At 31.6% G+C, this 18,957-nt stretch overlaps 4 protein-coding genes across 6 annotated transcripts; 3 read left to right on the top strand and 1 right to left on the bottom strand.

Annotated features, from left to right (window-relative positions):
* Positions 1–7,899: 7,899 nt before the first annotated feature.
* EB1C (end binding protein 1C) lies at positions 7,900–9,829 on the top strand. Of its 2 annotated transcripts, XM_028057219.2 has the most exons (6): positions 7,900–8,141; positions 8,230–8,385; positions 8,496–8,599; positions 8,798–9,014; positions 9,093–9,206; positions 9,313–9,829. In XM_028057219.2, the coding sequence occupies exons 1-6, from the start codon at positions 8,034–8,036 to the stop codon at positions 9,580–9,582; spliced, it is 969 nt and encodes a 322-aa protein (XP_027913020.1). In that variant the 5' UTR covers positions 7,900–8,033; the 3' UTR covers positions 9,583–9,829. The 2 variants fall into 2 exon arrangements, with proteins under 2 accessions (XP_027913020.1, XP_027913019.1); XM_028057218.2 differs by having other exon boundaries at positions 8,798–9,206.
* Positions 9,830–9,970: 141 nt separating this feature from the next.
* LOC114167177 (uncharacterized) lies at positions 9,971–10,833 on the top strand. The gene is made up of 2 exons (XM_028052174.2): positions 9,971–10,191; positions 10,278–10,833. Exons 1-2 carry the CDS (start codon positions 10,174–10,176, stop codon positions 10,488–10,490), a joined length of 231 nt encoding a protein of 76 aa, XP_027907975.1. The 5' UTR covers positions 9,971–10,173; the 3' UTR covers positions 10,491–10,833.
* A 124-nt stretch (positions 10,834–10,957) lies between these two features.
* On the top strand, positions 10,958–12,663 carry LOC114173146 (ADP-ribosylation factor 2-like). Of its 2 annotated transcripts, none has more exons than XM_028057388.2 (6): positions 10,958–11,069; positions 11,222–11,411; positions 11,677–11,747; positions 11,926–12,045; positions 12,163–12,281; positions 12,376–12,663. In XM_028057388.2, exons 1-6 carry the CDS (start codon positions 10,995–10,997, stop codon positions 12,464–12,466), a joined length of 666 nt encoding a protein of 221 aa, XP_027913189.1. In that variant the 5' UTR covers positions 10,958–10,994; the 3' UTR covers positions 12,467–12,663. The 2 variants fall into 2 exon arrangements, with proteins under 2 accessions (XP_027913189.1, XP_027913190.1); XM_028057389.2 differs by having other exon boundaries at positions 11,018–11,069; positions 11,235–11,411.
* A 2,187-nt stretch (positions 12,664–14,850) lies between these two features.
* On the bottom strand, positions 14,851–16,658 carry LOC114173103 (cyclin-D3-3-like). Its single transcript, XM_028057327.2, has 4 exons — positions 15,985–16,658; positions 15,688–15,889; positions 15,470–15,600; positions 14,851–15,388 (listed from the first exon to the last, which is right to left on the bottom strand). The coding sequence occupies exons 1-4, from the start codon at positions 16,396–16,398 to the stop codon at positions 15,131–15,133; spliced, it is 1,005 nt and encodes a 334-aa protein (XP_027913128.1). The 5' UTR covers positions 16,399–16,658; the 3' UTR covers positions 14,851–15,130.
* Positions 16,659–18,957: the final 2,299 nt, after the last annotated feature.

The following is an 18,957-nucleotide window of genomic DNA, read 5'->3' as shown; positions in this document are numbered from 1 at the left end:
TAAGTGAGACTGACACCCTCGTATTCATATCCCACGATTCCCGCTATCTATCGTAAAGCCTACTGCCCCCATGCGGCATCGTTTTGTTGTAGTATCGCCTTCATTCTCGATATCCGCAATCTCCTTTTTTTTTTTCTTCTTATATTTTAGTCTAACACGTTTCCTCTTTTCCACTTTTCTCCGCTCCATTAACCACAGAATGCAACAATCTTATCAATTTTCTTCTGTAAGATATCGAAAATATATATATATATATATATATATATATATATATATATATATATATATATTTTTTATTTGTGTTCCAAAATTTAACACCCAAAAAAGTAATTATCGAAATGTTTATTTTACTCTTAAGATCTCGTGTAGTACCTTTTTTTTTTAGATTTTTACTACACTTAATATTGAGATACGTGTTTTAAATTTAAGACGCTCCTTGGAATCTTTAGATCGGAGATATTTTAAACTCCTATATTTTAGTTCACTGTTTTATTAAATTTGTTCATGTTAAAGTTAAAGTGAAAGTAATAGCTAATGTGTATATTTTTTAGGGTGTATTCTTATGAGTAGAAAGATTTGTGAAAAATGAAGATTTGAGTGGATTTGAAGGTGAAATTTGTGTTATTTTTTTAAAGGATTTGGAGGTGATAATAGAGTAAATTTGAGAGTGAATTTTGTAAAAGTTTATGTAGGATTTGAGTAATGTGACTAATAAAAAATAAAATTTAACTTATGAAAAAATTAAATTATCAAAATGTTTTTGGTGTTAAATATAGTATAAAATGATAATTAAATATTTTGTAATTATTTTTTTTACATAATTAAAATATTAAAGATATTTATTAATTGAAAGAAAAAACATATCCGGATACAAAATAGCACCAACTTCCTGCCACAATGTAACAACAATCAAAATATCAAAAACTAGAAACTGCTGGAATTGAATATAAGCACTACGTATCCAAATACAAAATTGAAGCACTTGGAACCAGATACATCAACAATAAAATCGGGTAAGTGGAGAAAAAGGAAACAAGTTGGAATCAGATACAAGTAGAGTGTATTTGTTCCATTACTTCTTCATATCTCAATGGAAATTCTACAAAGCTTGGGTGTGGTATGCAGAATCAATCAGACCAACATAGAAGGGAAGGGGAGTAGAGTCAATGAAAACATCTTGTTCTTTATGCAGATCTTGAGTCCATGAGTACAGTTTCAACAACAAAGATGTTATATTTTTCAATATAATAACAAGGGGTATAGTGATAAACCGACAAATTTATTTTGCAAATCTCCTTAAAACAATGAGATCGAAATTGTGTCTTTAATGACCGTGTAGAAATTTATTTATAGAGTAAAAATATTAATATCCATTCTATTTCGTATGAGTTGTATCCTAGGATAGTGGATATTGTTTTTGTAAAATGGAATAGAATTATGATTTTTGTCTAAGGTTCTTAAATTCAATATCTAAAGTCAAATATAACAAATCTCTTGCAGGCGTTCTAAAATTGAAACTCATTATTATCTAAACAAAATAAAAATGAAATTATTTTCTTGAGTTTCTTCCTTAGAATTTGTCAATTTTGCATAAATTATTCAAGTAAAATATTATTTTTTATCTTCACAGTAGTATTTAATTTTTCAAAATAAATTAATATACAAACTCATTAATTTATTATGTTCTGATTATTTAGTTTAATTTTAATATTTAAATATATGAAATTACTACTATTTATATATTATTTTTTTTAATATTTAAATTACATATCTATTACGAATTTTATAAAATAGTATCATTATAAATTTTTGGATAATAATGTTATGTTTTCATATTATTATCACAAATGCAAATACTGCCTTTGAGTCCCCCCACAAACACCTAAAAACACCAGGAAAAAGCAATATCAACTAATTTCATTTTTGGATGTACAGGTGAAATAAAGAGAGGTAGAAGAAAAAAGGAAAGGAAAAGGTTATTAATATGCCAGATAATATAATGAAAACAAGAATAAAAATGAAAAGAAAAAACAAGACATGAAGGTAGGAATATAAAAACCATCATTAATTTCCCAGTAAACTAGTATTTCATAAATTTATAATTTTGAACTAAGGGGAACATTGTATTTATAGTATTATTTTTAGTTGCAAGACTGAAATTTTATTTTAATAGCATTATAATAACATATGTGGAAACTTAATATCAGTTATGACAATTTAATTTAAAATAAAAAGCATTAGGAGCAGCTAAGTCTATGTTCGCTCACTAATTTATTCTATTAAGTTCATCACTAGCGAAATTAATTAGTATGATTGATATAATGCACTTTGCATAGATAATACAGTACATCGACACTGCATAACATTCCGTGGTTACTTTTGCAAATTACAAGCACTTTATCTTTTTTCTTTCATCAATTTTTTTTTTTTAAAAAAAAGAGTTAAATTTTATTTTATAGAAAGAGAATTTTTATGCTAAATTGAAACATATTTATAGATTTAAGCACTAACCATGCAATCCGATGCAGGGGATGAAAACCCTAGAAATACAATGATTGTTGAAAGAAGAGGGGCCATCATAGACACAACATCGAACTAAAACGGTGGATATTAAAATGAAGATATCATTTTTGATACGTCACACATGTTAGTGGGTGTGGAGCTAATTATAGACGCATGGCCAAAGAAAACAAAAATAAAGAACAACCCCTAAATTTAGGTTATAAAAGTAAAAATATGCATTAAATGCCATCCTTAATATAGTTCAAAAAATTGACACTGGCTCAAGTGAAAATGGAAGGTTCCGTTGCAGTATGCAAAAAATGCTAACATGATCCAGCATTTACCGAGTTAAGTGTCACGATTCTATTAGATCTAGTTTATTTTGGTATCTGTCACCACACATGTAATAATTTTTCTTTTGGCAATCGTCTTATTAAAAATTCACTTTGACAATAATTTAGTTGGTTCACTTTACCTCTCTCACGAGACAATTGCGCAACTCGTAAGAATATCTCACAAAACTCTCGGTTGGGTTTTAAAACATTTAAATTTTAATCGAAAAAAAATATTCATAATATTTTTATGTAATAATAAGCATTTTTATCGTAAAACTGTTACAGAAACATTTGGGATGGTCCTCCAATAATATGGGTGTTTTGTCAAAGAGTGGAGCCCAGTGTCCCCTATCTTAGGTGGTGTGGTTTGGTGAAGGGTCACCATCCTTTCAATTCTGGGATTATTATTCGGTTTTATCTTAAACTGTTAACAGAAGCATTACCCAGCCTCATACACTAACAAAAAGTAGCGTGATAAGAGTATGAAGGACAGTTTTATAAGTTGGAATACTATGATTACCATGGCTGTTGTTTTGGAAACCAAGCATATCCAAAAACTCTTGTGAAATATGACCATGTTGTTAAGTTTCGACCTATTTAGTTCATTCAAAGTTGCAATCAATGAACCAAGTACTAACTCAATTCAAGTCTCGTTTCCCGTTTAATCGTGTCTTCTATCGTATCCACATTATGCAGTTAGAAGGATATTCAATTGCGCGCCGACAAGTTCTTCCACCTTCGATGATTACCAAATGTCACATTAACAAACAACACTAATATTTCATCTTATTATATTATCATGGGATATTATTTAAATATACGATATTGTCGTTGATTAACGCTCTCTTCATTAACATTTAATGTAAGTAGAAGACTTTTTTTTCTCTTATTTATAAACCAGCGTGTTATTGTTTTCTCTTTTAGAATTTAAAAAGAAAAATACATAATTTACTTTTATATTAATAAAATTATTTTTTTATGTGTTACTTATTTCATTTTTTATTCTAGTTGTGATTTTTTTCCCTTTTACTGTGGTAACCAACAATAAAGCTGAACAGCAGGGGTGTAAAATTTCAACTTTGGTTTGGTCGTGTGGGACATGCGAAGCCCAGTGTGAATGGAAAGATAAAGTGTAGGCTCTTAGGCATCTACGCAATCAATTTTTAAGTGGGTTTTGTTAGTTGATTTTTTGTTGTGTTGCCATGATAAATCTTTAGACAATTTTGTTCTGTGATTTTTATTAAGAAATTCACTCTTTCAACGTTTTTTTATTTTCTGTTAATTGTTGTTTAAATAAAGTATTATGCCGATTTCCATATTATTTTGTCTAATAATACTAAAACAATTAAATTAATGCAAAAATTATTTTATTATTTTTTTCACGATAAATTTTAAAAATGTAGAAGTTCACAAAACTTAACAATAAATAATTAAAGTTAATAAATAATTGAAGTTGATGAAGTTTTTCTTTATCCTTAACCCTTAACTTCGGTGTTGAAATATTTAAAATTGATGAAAATTCAAACTATTAATTTAAAAAAAAAATTAAAAATAAGTTATAAAAAATTAATAGTATATAATGAAATAATTAAATTTATAAAAAATAAATAAAGTTATATAAAATGTTTAATTATATTTTACGTCCTTAATAAATTTTTATAATCCGATCAGTAGTCAACAAATTTAAAATTTTTTAATTGAATCGTACTTGTTTGAGTTAACTCAGTAGTGATGTAGTGGGTAAAGTTATTAACATGATCATTTTTTTGCCATTGCTAAGTTGTCAATTTTATTGCTTTTTAAATTTTATAAATTATAATCTTATAATTTTATCATTATATTGCCATATGAATATTTGTCATGTCTTTATATTATTATATCATTATATCTTCATATCGTCACATCATTATATCGTCATACTCTTATATCGTAATATTGTCATATTGTCACATCGTTATATTGTTACATTATCATATCGTTATATTGTCGTATTGTTATATCGTCATATTGTTATATCACCATATCATTATATTTTTGGCTAAATATGTTTTTTGACCTCTTAACTTTTAATAAATTTTGAAATTATTCCATTTTGAAACTTTTGACCCATTCGTCGTTCATCTTTCGAAATATGTGAATTTAGTAATTTTAATTAAATTTTGTTAGGTTTATTTGATGTTTCGTACACATTTCAGAATTATATTTGAGTTGTTTATATTGTTGACACATTTTTACTTTAATATTAAGTCAAATACTATTAGAAAACGCGCTTCAATTTTATCACAAAGTAAAAACATAATTAAATCTACATTAAATAATTGTTTTTCCGTTTTGATAGATAATCTTGAATTGATAATGTGTATTTGTAATACTCGATTTTCTTAATTAGGTTTGAGAATTCATGAGTTTGTACTGTTATGTTTTTGTCTCCATACTCTCCCTAAAACACATCCCTTTATCTATGCTATCATTTAAATTGTTAAAATAATTTTATATACTATTCATTTAGTATTTAGTTTCTTTATTTTCTCCTTTCTTTCGTCATACATTTTTTCTTCTTTTTTAATTATTTGTCGTACATTATATTTACAAAATTTACTCAAATTTTCAAATTATATTATCTCTTATCACGATGTTAATTATATGTTTTTCCTTTGTATAACAGTTAAGTTAAAGTCTATATTATTAATTTTAAATCACACATCCAATTATTTTAATATTTTAATTTATTTATAAGCCTAAGTAAAAAAGGGAAGCCCAACCCAAATAGTTTTGTCAGACGAAACATGCAACTATTTCTGGTTAAGATAACATTTAGATCTTCATAAAAGAGTTTTAATAGTGATGACTATCTCAATAATAGAACAGAGTAATACAAATATTCATAATATGGCTGGTTTTTCTGATTGGGATCCAAAATAAAAACAAAATAAAAATAGAAAATATCATAAGAACTACGTTTGAAATCACTTTGACAATGATTAATATTTTTTGAAAATTTAAAATTGACAGATAAAATTTTCTAATAATTGTTGTTCTTATCACTATTTAAACACTTTTTTTATATATAGAAATACCAAACCGTTAGAGTTGTCAAAATAGGTCGTCCGGTCCGGCCTATCATGGGTTGGTCATTTAGTGGGCTAACCCAACCTGACTCACTTATTAGTGAGTCGAAAAAATTTGAATTCGGTCTGACCCACCACGGGTTGGTTGGTTAAACGGGTTAGCTCACTAACCCACTTAATTAAAAAAATATACTTTTTTTTTCTTAAGTTGAAAATTATATTTCAGATTAAAATTTAAATAAACTTGAATACAGTCTCAATATAATATAGAATGATGTTAAACTCCAATACAAACCAAAAGAAATAAATAAAAATACAAATCACTATCTAAGATCAAAACATTATTGTGACTTATCCAACAATAATACCAGAAGAATGAAAAAAAAATCAAGTCAACAACGAGCGAGGGATGCAAATTTATCTGCTTATTGAGTCGCAGTTGATGTTGGTCCTTGAGTTGAGATGCAACGTCAATCTCCTTAGTATTTGTAGGTGAAGTTAGGTCTCTATTTGCCAACCCACCAATGTGTTTAGTTAAAAAACACTTCAACATAATGTGTGTCACCATGCGGGTTGGTGGGCCGGGTCAAAAATTGACCCGTACTGAAATCTGTAAAAGAATTTCAACCCAACCCGGTCCGAACCCGTAGTGGACTAGGTTGGGCCACGGGTTCTGATCTACTTTGACGGTTCTACATGCCGTTATTTTATTCTTAATTTTCATTAGTAAAATGATGTTGCATCCAATTTACTCGACAAAAAACTGTATGAGACTAATAAACCTAACTAGTGTACACATGAGTTGTTGCGCTTGTTTGTACGCATTTTTTAAATACGTGATATTATATTAGTAGGTGATGATAATTATAAAATAATATATAATATATAAAATATTATATTTATTAAAAATAAAGTGAAATATATAAGAAAAGATGAGAGAATAATTATTGATAAACAGAGAAAAAGAAAAGAATAGAGATAAATAATTTTATAAAAAAATTTATAAAAATAATAATTAATTTTAAAAATTTTAATAAATAATTAAATTTTAAAAAGTAAAATTGATATTTTGAAATATAATTTATATATCGGTATAGATTAAAATGATGCTGATTCCAAATTTCGCCAATGTATCAGTTGTTTCCAAGCCTAATCAAGTAATAAACAGTTAAAGAAATTCGTTAAAAGGTAAAAGAAAAATAATGACGAAAAACTAAAATATATTTCTTATGAATTTAGTTTTCATGTGGTAGTATCTTCATTTGTGTATAAAAGACCTTTTGATTAATCCATAAGAATGAAAAATAATTTAGTTAATTTAATTAGCAACAACAAATATGTGCACAACTAGTATTTTTTATTTATTTTTTAATTATTGTCTTATTATCTAACCCTTTTCACCTTACAACTTTTTACTTGAGTAATTAATTATGTGTGGCTGGCTAGTCATCTTTTAACAAATTAAGAGATAGAAAAATAATATATCTTGTTAATGTGGAGTATTTATTATTTATTGACTAGAAAGCTATAAAAAAAGTTATAATATTTGGTAAAGATCACTAGTATTTATGATTTCAAAGGGAAGTTATAAATAATTATAAAGTCTTGGAGGAATTAAGGATAGAAGGAAAGCCACCTATTCTAATAATTATACTCACATCAAGAAAGTGCTAGATACTACCCAAATAACAATAAAACATTTTTATTTGTAAGTAAACACTATTAAAAATATAAAATTTTCCTTTAATTGTCATATTTTTTTCACTTTTATATATTTTTTCTCAATAACTTTAGGTTTGTTTATTTGTTAACTACAGTCTCGCACCGACTAATGGTCAAATAGTAGTAATTATTTAAGGTCTATGCTAGAAATTGTTCTAGGCCCAAATACTGAAATTAAAGCCCAACTCAAAGAGTTCGGTCCACACCCAATTCAGCTTAGACGAACGTTGAGTGGATTCCTTATTAAGACAGCTTTGAGACGTTAATCACCTATCAGAGGATTTTGAATTTGAAAAACTCCCGCTCCAGTCTCCATATATATGCCACCTCTGTTTCTTTGCGAAAAGAGCCGTTAGCAGAACACAAAGAGCATATAGAAGGAGAAGAAGAAACGAGAGAGAGAGAAATGGCGACCAACATTGGAATTATGGATGCGGCTTACTTCGTTGGCAGATCTGAGATTCTTGCTTGGATCAACTCGACTCTGCAACTCAGTCTCTCCAAAGTCGAAGAGGTTCTGATCCAATTCTTTTTATACTTTGTTTAGGTTTTCTTCCACAGTTTCTTACTCTGTCTATTTCGTTGGATCGTAAAATTTTCAGGCATGTTCCGGCGCGGTTCACTGCCAGCTTCTCGATGCGGCTCATCCAGGGATCGTGCCGATGCACAAAGTCAATTTCGATGCCAAGAACGAGTACGAGATGATTCAGAACTACAAGGTCCTTCAAGATGTCTTCAACAAACTCAAAATCACCAAGGTAACAACACTCTTCCTTCCTCCTCTTTCAATCTGGTCTCTGTTTTTGCTTTATTTTTTTGGACAATCTTTAATTCGGTCACTGAATTGCTTGCTCATTGTGTCTGTCAGCACATCGAAGTCAGCAAGCTTGTGAAGGGAAGACCACTGGATAACCTCGAGTTCATGCAGTGGATGAAAAGATACTGCGATTCTGTCAATTCCGGACAGATCAAGTACTACAATCTTTATTTGATTCTCTTGCGTATATATTTGTTTTTGGATTCATAATTAGGGTTTAGGATTGAAATTCAAACCTGACCAGGCGGAGAGAATATTGCGAACTTTGGATTCTGTATTGCAATGTTTTTGGTATTGGGGATATAAATAAATTATTTAAATTTAAAATTAAAAACACTATTTGCTGTTTGTAGTTACAATGCTTCGGAGAGGAGAGAGGTTTGCCGAGGAGGAAGAGAAACGAGTAAGAAATCTGCAAACTCCCATGCCTCTACCAAGGGTTCTACTTCGCAGAGACCTCAGTCTTCCCATGGTTCTCGAAGAACCGAGGTTTCCAATGCAAACCCTACAAATCAGGCTGTTAAGGTCGCGAGAGCACCTAGTGCAGGTGGCCCTGCCTATGAGGAAAAGGTTTGTCTGTTTTCACATAAAAATAAATTATCAAACGAACGATGCAAATACATGTCTTTAACTTTCAAGTTGATGCAGTTAACGGAGTTGAAGTTGTCCATCGATAGTCTTGAGAAAGAACGGGACTTCTACTTTGCAAAACTGAGAGATATTGAGATACTGTGCCAGACTCCTGAGATAGAACACTCACCGGTACCGTGTTTCATTGTTTTTAGTTATTGACTGGTGAAATCGAATAAATGGTGTTGCTATTAGGTAATGATCATGTGTGCTCTGATTGTTGTTTATGGTGATTCAGATCGTTGGGGCGATTCAGAAGATATTATATGCTGCAGATGATGATGGAACGGCTGTGGCTGAAGCTCAAGCCATGCTTTCTGTTGGTGATAAGGAATTGAGCCCAATCGCTGAGGTTTCGGAGGAGAAAGGCAGTTCAGAAACTCACAAGAGAAAGAATATTGCCAATATTGATTTTGATGCTGCTGGCATCGCAACCTTGTCGCCCAGACAGAGGCTTTCTGATATTTCGGATGTTCACTGTAGTGGGTCACCTCTTATGACTTGTTAAGGAAGGAGGGATGCGTCCTTTAGTTGTTAATCTCAATTAGCAACTTGTTCACCTGTTTTGGTTGTTTCATGTGTGAAATTGACAGGGATATTATAATGATTAGAGGTTCTAGGATAGCTCTGTTATCAAGTTATGAACCTAGAAAAATATAGCCAGATATATTTTTCCTTGTAGATTTTGCTGTTGTCATCAACAAATTGTTGTTTCTGATCCTAGTCAAGTAATTTTTGGCTTGTTTCCCCTATTCCATTTTCAGCTTTTCTTTTTCATTTTGTGACGATCGAATACCATTTTCATATCGGGTCAAATTACATTTGTAATCAATTCCTGAAGTGTAGATACGCTATCAATAATCACCTCTCTAAACAAAAAAAAAAAAATTTATTCACGCCACCTTCCAAAAGTGTAATTGTTAATTGGTTAATTCAATTATCGGATGTGGGGTGCATAGTTATTTAGGCTCTTTTACTCCGCATTCGTTGTCCGTATTTTTTGATAGTCTTGATTTGGCTTCCTCCTCTTAAAAGCCCAAATTCAATTATAAATCACCCAAGAGGTAGTGATCTATAGTTTTTATTTTAATTGGTTAACATGAATGAAGAATCCAAGGTTAGTGTAAGTCCAGAAAATATTTTTTTTACGCATTTTTCAGTTCTAATGTTAAATGAATGAATCTGTATGAATTCTTCTGTCAGAATGAGACTGTGAACGCAGAAAATTGCATGGAGAAAAAGGTGGCATGTGTGGATTATCGATCTTCAGCAGGGCAAGGTCAAGAAATTAGGAAGGTTGATGTAATTCACGAGCTCCATACAACGAACAACACCACTGGTGGAATACTTGCTGGTGCTACTGCTGCTGTTACATCCACCCTACAGTCTGCCAAGGATGCCATGGCAAAAAAATAATGTTATCAATTTGTTTAGCCAAGGAAATAGGTTTGGCAATGTGTAAATTTATTCTTTTATTGCTATTGCTAACTTGTCCTTTAGTCACGAAGCAGACATGGACAAAGTAGTGCCAATGATGTATTCAGTATTGTATCAGAATTAATCCTACTGTAACTATTGTAAGGCTAATTAGCCAAAGCCGCTATATCATTTTTCAGTATTTTCACCGTAAAAGAATTCACATCAACAAAAACATGTTTTTTTAGAAAATCAAGGTTTGTTGCTTTTGCATGAATCCTTGCTTTGGTTTGACGCTGATGTAACTTCTGTAGTGTGTGTCATCCGAATCTCACTTCTGGATGGGACTACAAAATTCATATCACAAGATCATAACAAGTCGCTTTTTATTTTACCCATGGTTTCAAATGGCATGCCCATCATTCACTTTATTCTTGCAGCTATGAATCCTATTCCCTCTTTCTACTAGTGCAGTATTGATTCCTGGTGCTATTTTCTGGTCACATGGTTATAAAATATACGAGCAACAGAGTCATTTTTAAGTTTCCTTTGCTTGTAAAAAAAGTACATCTTTTTGAGGTAGCACCTTCCTCTTCTTTCATCACAGTTTGCAAGAGAAAAAAAAAAAAAGAAAAAGAAAAAGAAGTTCAAGGGTCTTATTTTGATTTTTGCTATGAAAAGAATTCTGTTATTATAATTTTGATTTTCATTTTGCACGGTTTACTTTTTAGGTTTTTTTTTCAGCCAAAATCTTGATTGAACCAGAGGCAACAATGGGTTTGACGGTGTCACGGCTAATGAGATTGTTTTATGCGAAGAAAGAAATGAGGATCCTGATGGTGGGTCTTGATGCAGCTGGGAAAACAACAATACTCTATAAACTTAAACTGGGAGAAATCGTCACTACCATACCCACAATAGGTTCATACCAGTCACAGTACTTTTTTCCCTCTGTTCTTAGACAAATCTTCTGAATTCGTACTATATATATAGTGTACTCAACTAAGTGTGATTGATCCACCTTATTTCTGAATGAATATTAAGTAATAGATATCTCAAGAACTTCAAACTGAGAGAAATAAAAAATAAAAATAAAAACTACACTTTTAAATTATCAAAATTGAAAGATACAATTTTTACGACAAATGAAATGATTCAAATGGGGTATATATGTTTAATGGATTAGGCTTCAATGTGGAGACTGTTGAGTACAAAAATGTGAGCTTCACCGTCTGGGATGTTGGAGGACAGGACAAGGTATTTTGGTTTTTCTGCACACATTAATTTATTAAAAAACAAACCTTCATTTGAAATCCTGCGCTTACAGATTTGTCTGTCAAAATATAATTTTTATGGGATCATGAGTATATGGTAACATTCCATGCACATGTTACAAAAACTACTCTAAATCGATTCCATGCCAAATCCTATGTAGATTCGACCATTGTGGAGACACTACTTTCAGAACACACAAGGTCTGATCTTTGTGGTAGACAGTAACGATAGAGAGAGAATTTTGGAAGCCAGGGACGAATTGCATAGAATGCTAAGTGAGGTCAGTAATTTTAATTACCATGGTTAAATTTTATCAGAAGATTCCCCAAATGAAAATGTGCAAGCTTTGTCTTTCGACAATTAAATGATGTAATAATCTTGTTAATGAGCATTGCAGGATGAACTTCGCGATGCTACAGTTCTGGTGTTTGCCAATAAGCAAGACCTTCCCAATGCTTTAAGTGTCGCAGAAATTACAGACAAACTTGGATTACATTCACTTCGCCTGCGTCGCTGGTATGTCACATAGTTACAAAAAACAACTTCGTGAGAATTAATAATGTTTAATGAATAACTTATTGTAGCTGTTTTTTGTTATTTATTTATGAAGGTTCATCCAACCAACATGTGCTACATCAGGGCAAGGACTCTATGAAGGGCTAGATTGGTTATCTAGTCACATATCTAACAAGACAAGATGAATCTGATCTTCCATGATATGAATGTTCAGACTCTATTATATATCGTTTGATATCATAGGCATAAATGAGTTTTATTTTATCTGTTATTTGTTGAACTTCGAACTACTTATGATGTCAACCACTGTCATTGACGTGATTTAACCTAATGTATCTGTCATTATCTTAATAAAAAACTTTAATATCAGCGCATGATGAAAGGACATGTGCATTATTTATGCTTGAAAGCTAGAGAGGGGTGATAGGGCATGTTAAAGATGCAATAAAGCATTCATGGTCTGTGTTCGTTTAACTTAAGCTTTTGGTGGTCCCTGAAAAAGGGTTTAGAGAATGATTACTCTTTTAGCCTATTTCACGTAGTGAAACTTACAACATAAGCTCTGATGTGAAGAGCTTGTTAATTTAAGTCATTTTTTCAAACATTATTAGACAGCGATGACTCTACTGGGTTTGAAAATTTCAATTTAAAAGTGAAGAATTTGTTTGATTTAAAGAATAGAGTAAGCAAGATTGTTCAGGTTGGTGGGAAAAAAAAGTGTTTGTTTGTGGTGATAGTCATGTCCTTTGCATTTAACTTATGTGGCCTCATAATGAAGCTGCTAGACCAAACATCTACACCAATATTTGCATGGTAGCTAAAAGAGGTAGATTATGCGGAAACAAAATTGGCTTACATAAATTTGGCACTTTTAACCAAAACCATAACGCACCTAATATTACGTGCATGTGGAGAATGCTGGCTCCTTATTAGCTTTTGATGCTATATTTATAGGTAACAAGTTTAGTGTATAGATAGATATCACATTGTGCACATCTTCTTCTGTCTCTTGGTTGTACATCAGAAGAACCCTTTTAATTTGGTCATAATCGTGGTCCCTGGCTACACCTTATCGAAATTATAACACTATCCTACTCCCAAATAGACTTCAATCATGTCACAATCTTTTTGTTTCTGGTATGATAGAAAATCTGAAGCACACTTGTTTTTGCCAAACAATTTAAGTTGTAACACCTATTGGTCAACAACACAACCTAAGTTTTTGGTTTTCCTAAGGCTAAACAGAGCATGCAAAAGTTCAATCTGAAGGAGAATCATCATGTCACATAGAATTATTGTTGGGCACATTGAAAATCTTTCATCATAACTATGGAAAAATACATAGCTGACCATAACTCAGTTAAAAATGGGAAAGGAACAGAGACACCCAATTTCAAAACTTTTTCAAATATTTCGTCCTATGATGACTGGTCTTCTTGCCTTTGATCATTTTGCCTCTTTTGCGTGCCTATTTTTCTCTTCTTCTGTGTAATTAATAGCTATATTATGAGCATGGCTCTATCACTTTCCAAACATAAAAGTCAGACAAAACTCGTAAAAGTTCAGAGAGAACTCATCATTCCGAAAAACTTGTCGATCACCCATCACCTACATCCAATTTTCAAGTTCGTAGCAGCTAGAGCGCATCTTTATCATTATTTAGCTATCGTGCAAAATGCATTTTCTATTTTCGCATCTTTACTTTATAATCACAAGAGTAGCTTCAATTAGAAATGTTCAGAAGTTGCCTTAGGTTGCTTCCAGGAACTTGTCTATTAAAAAAGTTTTATGCAACACTCACAAGATGCTTAAAAGGTTGTTTTTATTATTTCCTTCAGCATCTCAACCTTAAAAGTAAAATATATATTACTTTATCAATTAAAATAATAAACATTATTATCTAAAATTGTAAATTGTTTAAAGCTTCTTAAAATTTCTTTCGTTTGAGCAAAATCAGGAATATCTTTCTTAACAACAGTATGACTTAATAGAAATCACATACTGCATTTTTAATACATGAAAGTTGCTTCTGTCAGAGATGTTCTAAGTGCTCAAATGGTGAAATTTCAATTCCCAGTTTTCAGTTAACCGAAAGAAGTCTCTTTTACCATGACAACAATCACAGTGTTCGTGATTGTGTTGCATCTTCAATTATAAGTCATAGTGTTCATAATATGAACTGGCATTTTCAATTATAATATGGTAGTTAGTGACAACAAACTCTGCATTAAATTTGCAACCACAGACACCGAATTGCTTAAAGTCCCAAGTTCATACTTAATGTCAAACAGGAAAAAGAAAAGTTTGATCCGACTATACGACCATTGAATTGAAAAACTCATACACTTTTAATTGCAATATTTTCCTCCAAAAACTGACAAGAAAGGAGTTATTATATATTCATGAAATGTGTTTGTTAACTAACTTGTTTTCGGGTTTTGTTTAACCACGTATTATAATTTCATTTATTCATATAATGCATTGCAGAAGACATTCCAGCCATCTTTGTTTACACGTTAATCTTAATGTGGAGTTCCTGTTCTGTACTAAGAGGGAGAGATTTGGAAGATAACAAAGAAACAAAGGAAACCCCTTGAATGTTGCTTAATGGGAAACATCATGCGTAATTGAACTTGCACATGTAAGACTACAATTCATGTAATGTTGCTACTCAGTATAAGATCCTTGTTGGATAACAGTGAAGGAATAGAGTCTCTCTCTGCCTCCTTCATTTTCAAGTGTTGAGCCATCAATCTAGAAACTGACAACAAAAGTTCTCCTCCTCCATAACATGACTGCCAGATATTTTCTCTTGCGGTTTCTAATAAAACTACCATGATTCTAAGTTATTAACGAGGAATATTTAGAACATCAATAGACACTCGATTCACTGGGACCTCATCTTTTCTCCTCTTTAACTCTGGCTCCACAGAAAGTGATGACACTGACCATGAATCATTTGAACTTTCACAGCAGAAAGATGCATCAATGACCCCATCAGGGCTACTTGGCTCAGAGACACGTTTGCGCCTCTGACCAGGATTGTGAATCCCTTTACAGCAAACTAATAGTCCCAGCATCAGTTTGTAGCACTCATTCACGTCCTCCTGTAACATACCCACCAATTTTTTCCAATCAGTCACTCAAAAATGTAGCAGATTTGAACAATTAAAGATAAAGTGACACACCTCGTTACTTTTGAGTAAACCTAGAAGTTGATTTCGGTACTCCGTAGCATTTAATGGTTCAATCTCTTCAATAACGTGGATCATTATAGCAGCAGACAATGTAGAAGGAAGATAACTCATAACCCTTGAATCTGAAAATAAAAAATTATAGATATTAATATGAATGTACTGGGCGATACCATATATGTATCATATTTATCAACATTATTACATCTTACCGGCAATGACAGAGAGAAGAAGATGTTGGCACCCACACATAAATTCCCAGTGCAGGTGACGCTTTAAAGCAAGCCTTGTGAGAAAGTGTTGAAAGAAACAGATTGGAGTGACAGGGTTCATTTTCCATTCGAGAGTGGACAACACGAGGAGCTCCATCGTATGTATGGTCTTCGCTTCAAACACAAATTCCGATTCCTCCACCTAAAAGAAATCGAAAATCACTTCCACGTTTAACATTAGAAGAAGAAGGAAAACTCGGAACTTTAGCGAACAAACAGCGATGTTGGAAAATGTACTTGCAACTCCAAAAGAAGTGGCACCCGAGTTTCCTCCACTTTTGCTGCGAGAGAGACGCAAGCAACGGCTACCAGTTGAGTCTTCCATGGTTTATCTTCGGTCTGAAAGCTCCTTCTGTTAACGAACCTGTTGAAGTAGTTAACGGCGAGAACGGTGGTAAGAGGAGCGAAACCGTGGAAGTGGGAAAGTGTAGAAATCCAGCGTACGACGTGGTGGGAAGGGGAGGGAGTGACATGCGTTGCGGGCTCTTTGGAGAGTAGAGAGAGAAGGTGGTCGTGTTGGGAGAAGAGGTGGTGGTCGGAAAAAATGGAAGGTGAAGATGGGGTGGTGATGATGAGAGTTGGAGAATGTTGTTGGAAAGAGGAGTATTGTTCGTGACAGAGGAGGAAAGAGGGTGAGGGAGGGTGAGGCATGGTGATGGAAGAAGAAGAAGAAGAAGAAGAAGAGAAGAAGAAGAAGATAGAAATTTGTTTGGCTATGGTGTGAGAAAGGGGAAGAAGAAGCCATTTAACATTTCATTTCATAACGTTACTTACTGACGCAGATAATAGTCAGAGTTGGGAGTAGGAGTGAGTTACGTTTGCCAAAACCAAAACTAATAAAAAATAATATTCTTTTTCTGTCGTTTTTTATTCCCCGCTCTTTTTGCTGTCTGTCACATTGTTCCGACATTCCTAAAATACTTTAAAAAAATGGAAGCAAGAAAATAAATAAATTTTGCTCTTACATTTTGAAAACAATAATATGGGTACATGTTATATTTAAATAATTTTTCTTTTACATAGAACAGTTTAAGTGGTTGAATTTTACTAAGCATTTAAACTTTTTTGTGACATAGAAGAAAAAAATGAAAACACCATTATAATTATGTATGTGATTATTGTTTTGGTAATGAGAGAGATGTGAATATTGTTGGAAGTGACAATATTTACTGACAAAAACAACGTGATTGGTTTTATAGGGTGGCAGTGATAAGTTTTGTACTAACGGTAATATAACATATAATGGTAATATGAATGTTAAATAATCACGGTTGCAGTAATTAATAACAGTTATAGCAAGATGTGCTAACATCAAGACAAACCAATAAAATGGGTTACTTCTGTACCATAAATAATAATTATACATGTAACTATTGTTCTCTTTAACAAACAATGAAACTTTGACAGTGACAATATTTACTGAACAAAATAATAACAATGTGATTGGTGTTAGTTAGTGGTTGTGGCATCTTCTTCTTACTAAGGGTAATGTAAATCTTAAGTAATCACTAGTAACGATGTGCTGTGCTTACAATATTAATGACAAACCATTAAACTGGGTTTCTTGAGTACCTTTTATGTTTGTATCAGATCACAATTTTCTTATAAACATATGTTGTTGATATTATGAGGGATCATGAATGCATGAGTACTTCCTCTTCAACATAATTTATTTCATATCTAAAGTAAGACACGTTACTAAGATTCAATCTTACATTGCTTAATAAAAAGAAACACTTTTTATAATACTGATAATAAAAGTTGTTCACTGATAGTCACGATCACGAATCTGTTGCCAAACATGTTCATGAACCACTCATAGGAAGTAAAGTAATGTTGCTGGTAATTAACACAACTTGGTTTTTCTTTTGAAAAAAAGAGGTTGTTCTAACTAAAGTGATTTCCCTCAGAATCATTTCATAGTATATAATAATCCAGACTTATAAAGGAATCTCCACTCCATTATTGGAGCACAACATAGCACAACATATTTAGGGTTTAGAAACGATGTAAATTAGAATTGGGGGAGTGTAAATGATGGTGTGAAGTGACCAAAAGAGCTTAAAAGGTTGTTGTGGTGTGTTGGATGCAAATGAAAGAATAATAAGTGAACATTATTTTGGTTCCACTCCGTAATAGCTATTTGAAGATGTTGCAGTATAGAACAGTAAAAAGAACTTCGAAAACAATCCCCGCCAATAATAATGCTTGCTTTTCCCATCCAACCCAAGTAATCTTCAATTATAACTTTGACTCAAAGGAAACAGCACAAGTGCAGGGATGACACAGACACGTGTACAACTTAATTAATACTTTTAACAATTCAAATAACATATTTAAATTAAACATAATTTTTAATGTTTAATATTTATGTAAAATTATTAGAATTAAATTTTACCTGTTTTAAAATAGTGTGAACGACTTTGGCCCAATCTATTCCCACCTCTTATAAACTCCATTCCTACGTAAAGTGATATATACATTCATCAATCAAAATTAGATGTAACGTATTTGTGTATACATAAAAAAAAAATTATGAAACTAATGTTAATGGCGAGGCAGAGGTTTGAAACAGTCATTGTAAAAAAATGTTTAAGAAACTTCTTGTAAATATTTGTAGAAAAAATAAAAATGATAAATTAAATAAACTTTTTGATATATTAACAAATTTATAAACGTTATTTCATATTAACTTTTCTAAAAACTGGTTCTCTAACTTATACCTAAATTAATTTCACACTTGTGGTGAAAAACAGAATTATAGGAATTTTCTCTCTTTTGTCATGTTTACCAAATATTTTATTCTAAACCAGCCTTAATGTTGTTTATGTGACAACATACAATTTACACTATAAATAAATAATTGAGGTAAATTAACATTAGATAATTTTTTCTTAATATTATAAATAGTTTAGGGTTTGATTATTTTATACGAATAATCAATCCCCTACACCTCTCTCTCTTCTCCCTTCTTTAACCATTAAAAATCACTCTACCTTCCTTTAAACAAACTAGTAATAAATGAGTGGCTCTTGTAGTTTTAATACAAAGTAGTCAAAACCATCAACTAGTGTTGAATTATGGGTTTGTGAAGGAGAAAGTAATGACACCGTTCTTAAAGAGATATTTTTATATAAATAATTTTCTTCAATTTGAAAATATTTTGCATCCATAAAATTTATATGAATAAAAAACCCATTGGATACACGC

Source organism: Vigna unguiculata, chromosome 2, assembly GCF_037176805.1.
Source record: "Vigna unguiculata cultivar grain cowpea cultivar isolate G323 ecotype 2 chromosome 2, ASM3717680v1, whole genome shotgun sequence".
NCBI lineage: Eukaryota > Viridiplantae > Streptophyta > Magnoliopsida > Fabales > Fabaceae > Vigna > Vigna unguiculata.
Note: the sequence above shows the minus strand (reverse complement) of the source record. Positions and strands in the feature narration are given on the sequence as shown.

Excerpts from the sequence above, each read along its gene's own strand:
- LOC114173146 (XM_028057388.2), top strand. The coding sequence starts at position 10,995 with ATGGTTATAAAATATACGAGCAACAGAGTCATTTTTAAGTTTCCTTTG. Across the intron at positions 11,070-11,221 it reads AAAAAGTACATCTTTTTGAG|GTTTTTTTTTCAGCCAAAAT; the intron begins GTAGCACCTTCC and ends TTTACTTTTTAG. Across the intron at positions 11,748-11,925 it reads ATGTTGGAGGACAGGACAAG|ATTCGACCATTGTGGAGACA; the intron begins GTATTTTGGTTT and ends AATCCTATGTAG.
- EB1C (XM_028057218.2), top strand. The coding sequence starts at position 8,034 with ATGGCGACCAACATTGGAATTATGGATGCGGCTTACTTCGTTGGCAGA. Across the intron at positions 8,386-8,495 it reads ACAAACTCAAAATCACCAAG|CACATCGAAGTCAGCAAGCT; the intron begins GTAACAACACTC and ends TGTGTCTGTCAG. Across the intron at positions 9,207-9,312 it reads CTGAGATAGAACACTCACCG|ATCGTTGGGGCGATTCAGAA; the intron begins GTACCGTGTTTC and ends ATGGTGATTCAG.
- LOC114173103 (XM_028057327.2), bottom strand. The coding sequence starts at position 16,398 with ATGCCTCACCCTCCCTCACCCTCTTTCCTCCTCTGTCACGAACAATAC. Across the intron at positions 15,890-15,984 it reads CACTTCTTTTGGAGTTGCAA|GTGGAGGAATCGGAATTTGT; the intron begins GTACATTTTCCA and ends GATTTCTTTTAG. Across the intron at positions 15,389-15,469 it reads GTTTACTCAAAAGTAACGAG|GAGGACGTGAATGAGTGCTA; the intron begins GTGTGTCACTTT and ends GGTATGTTACAG.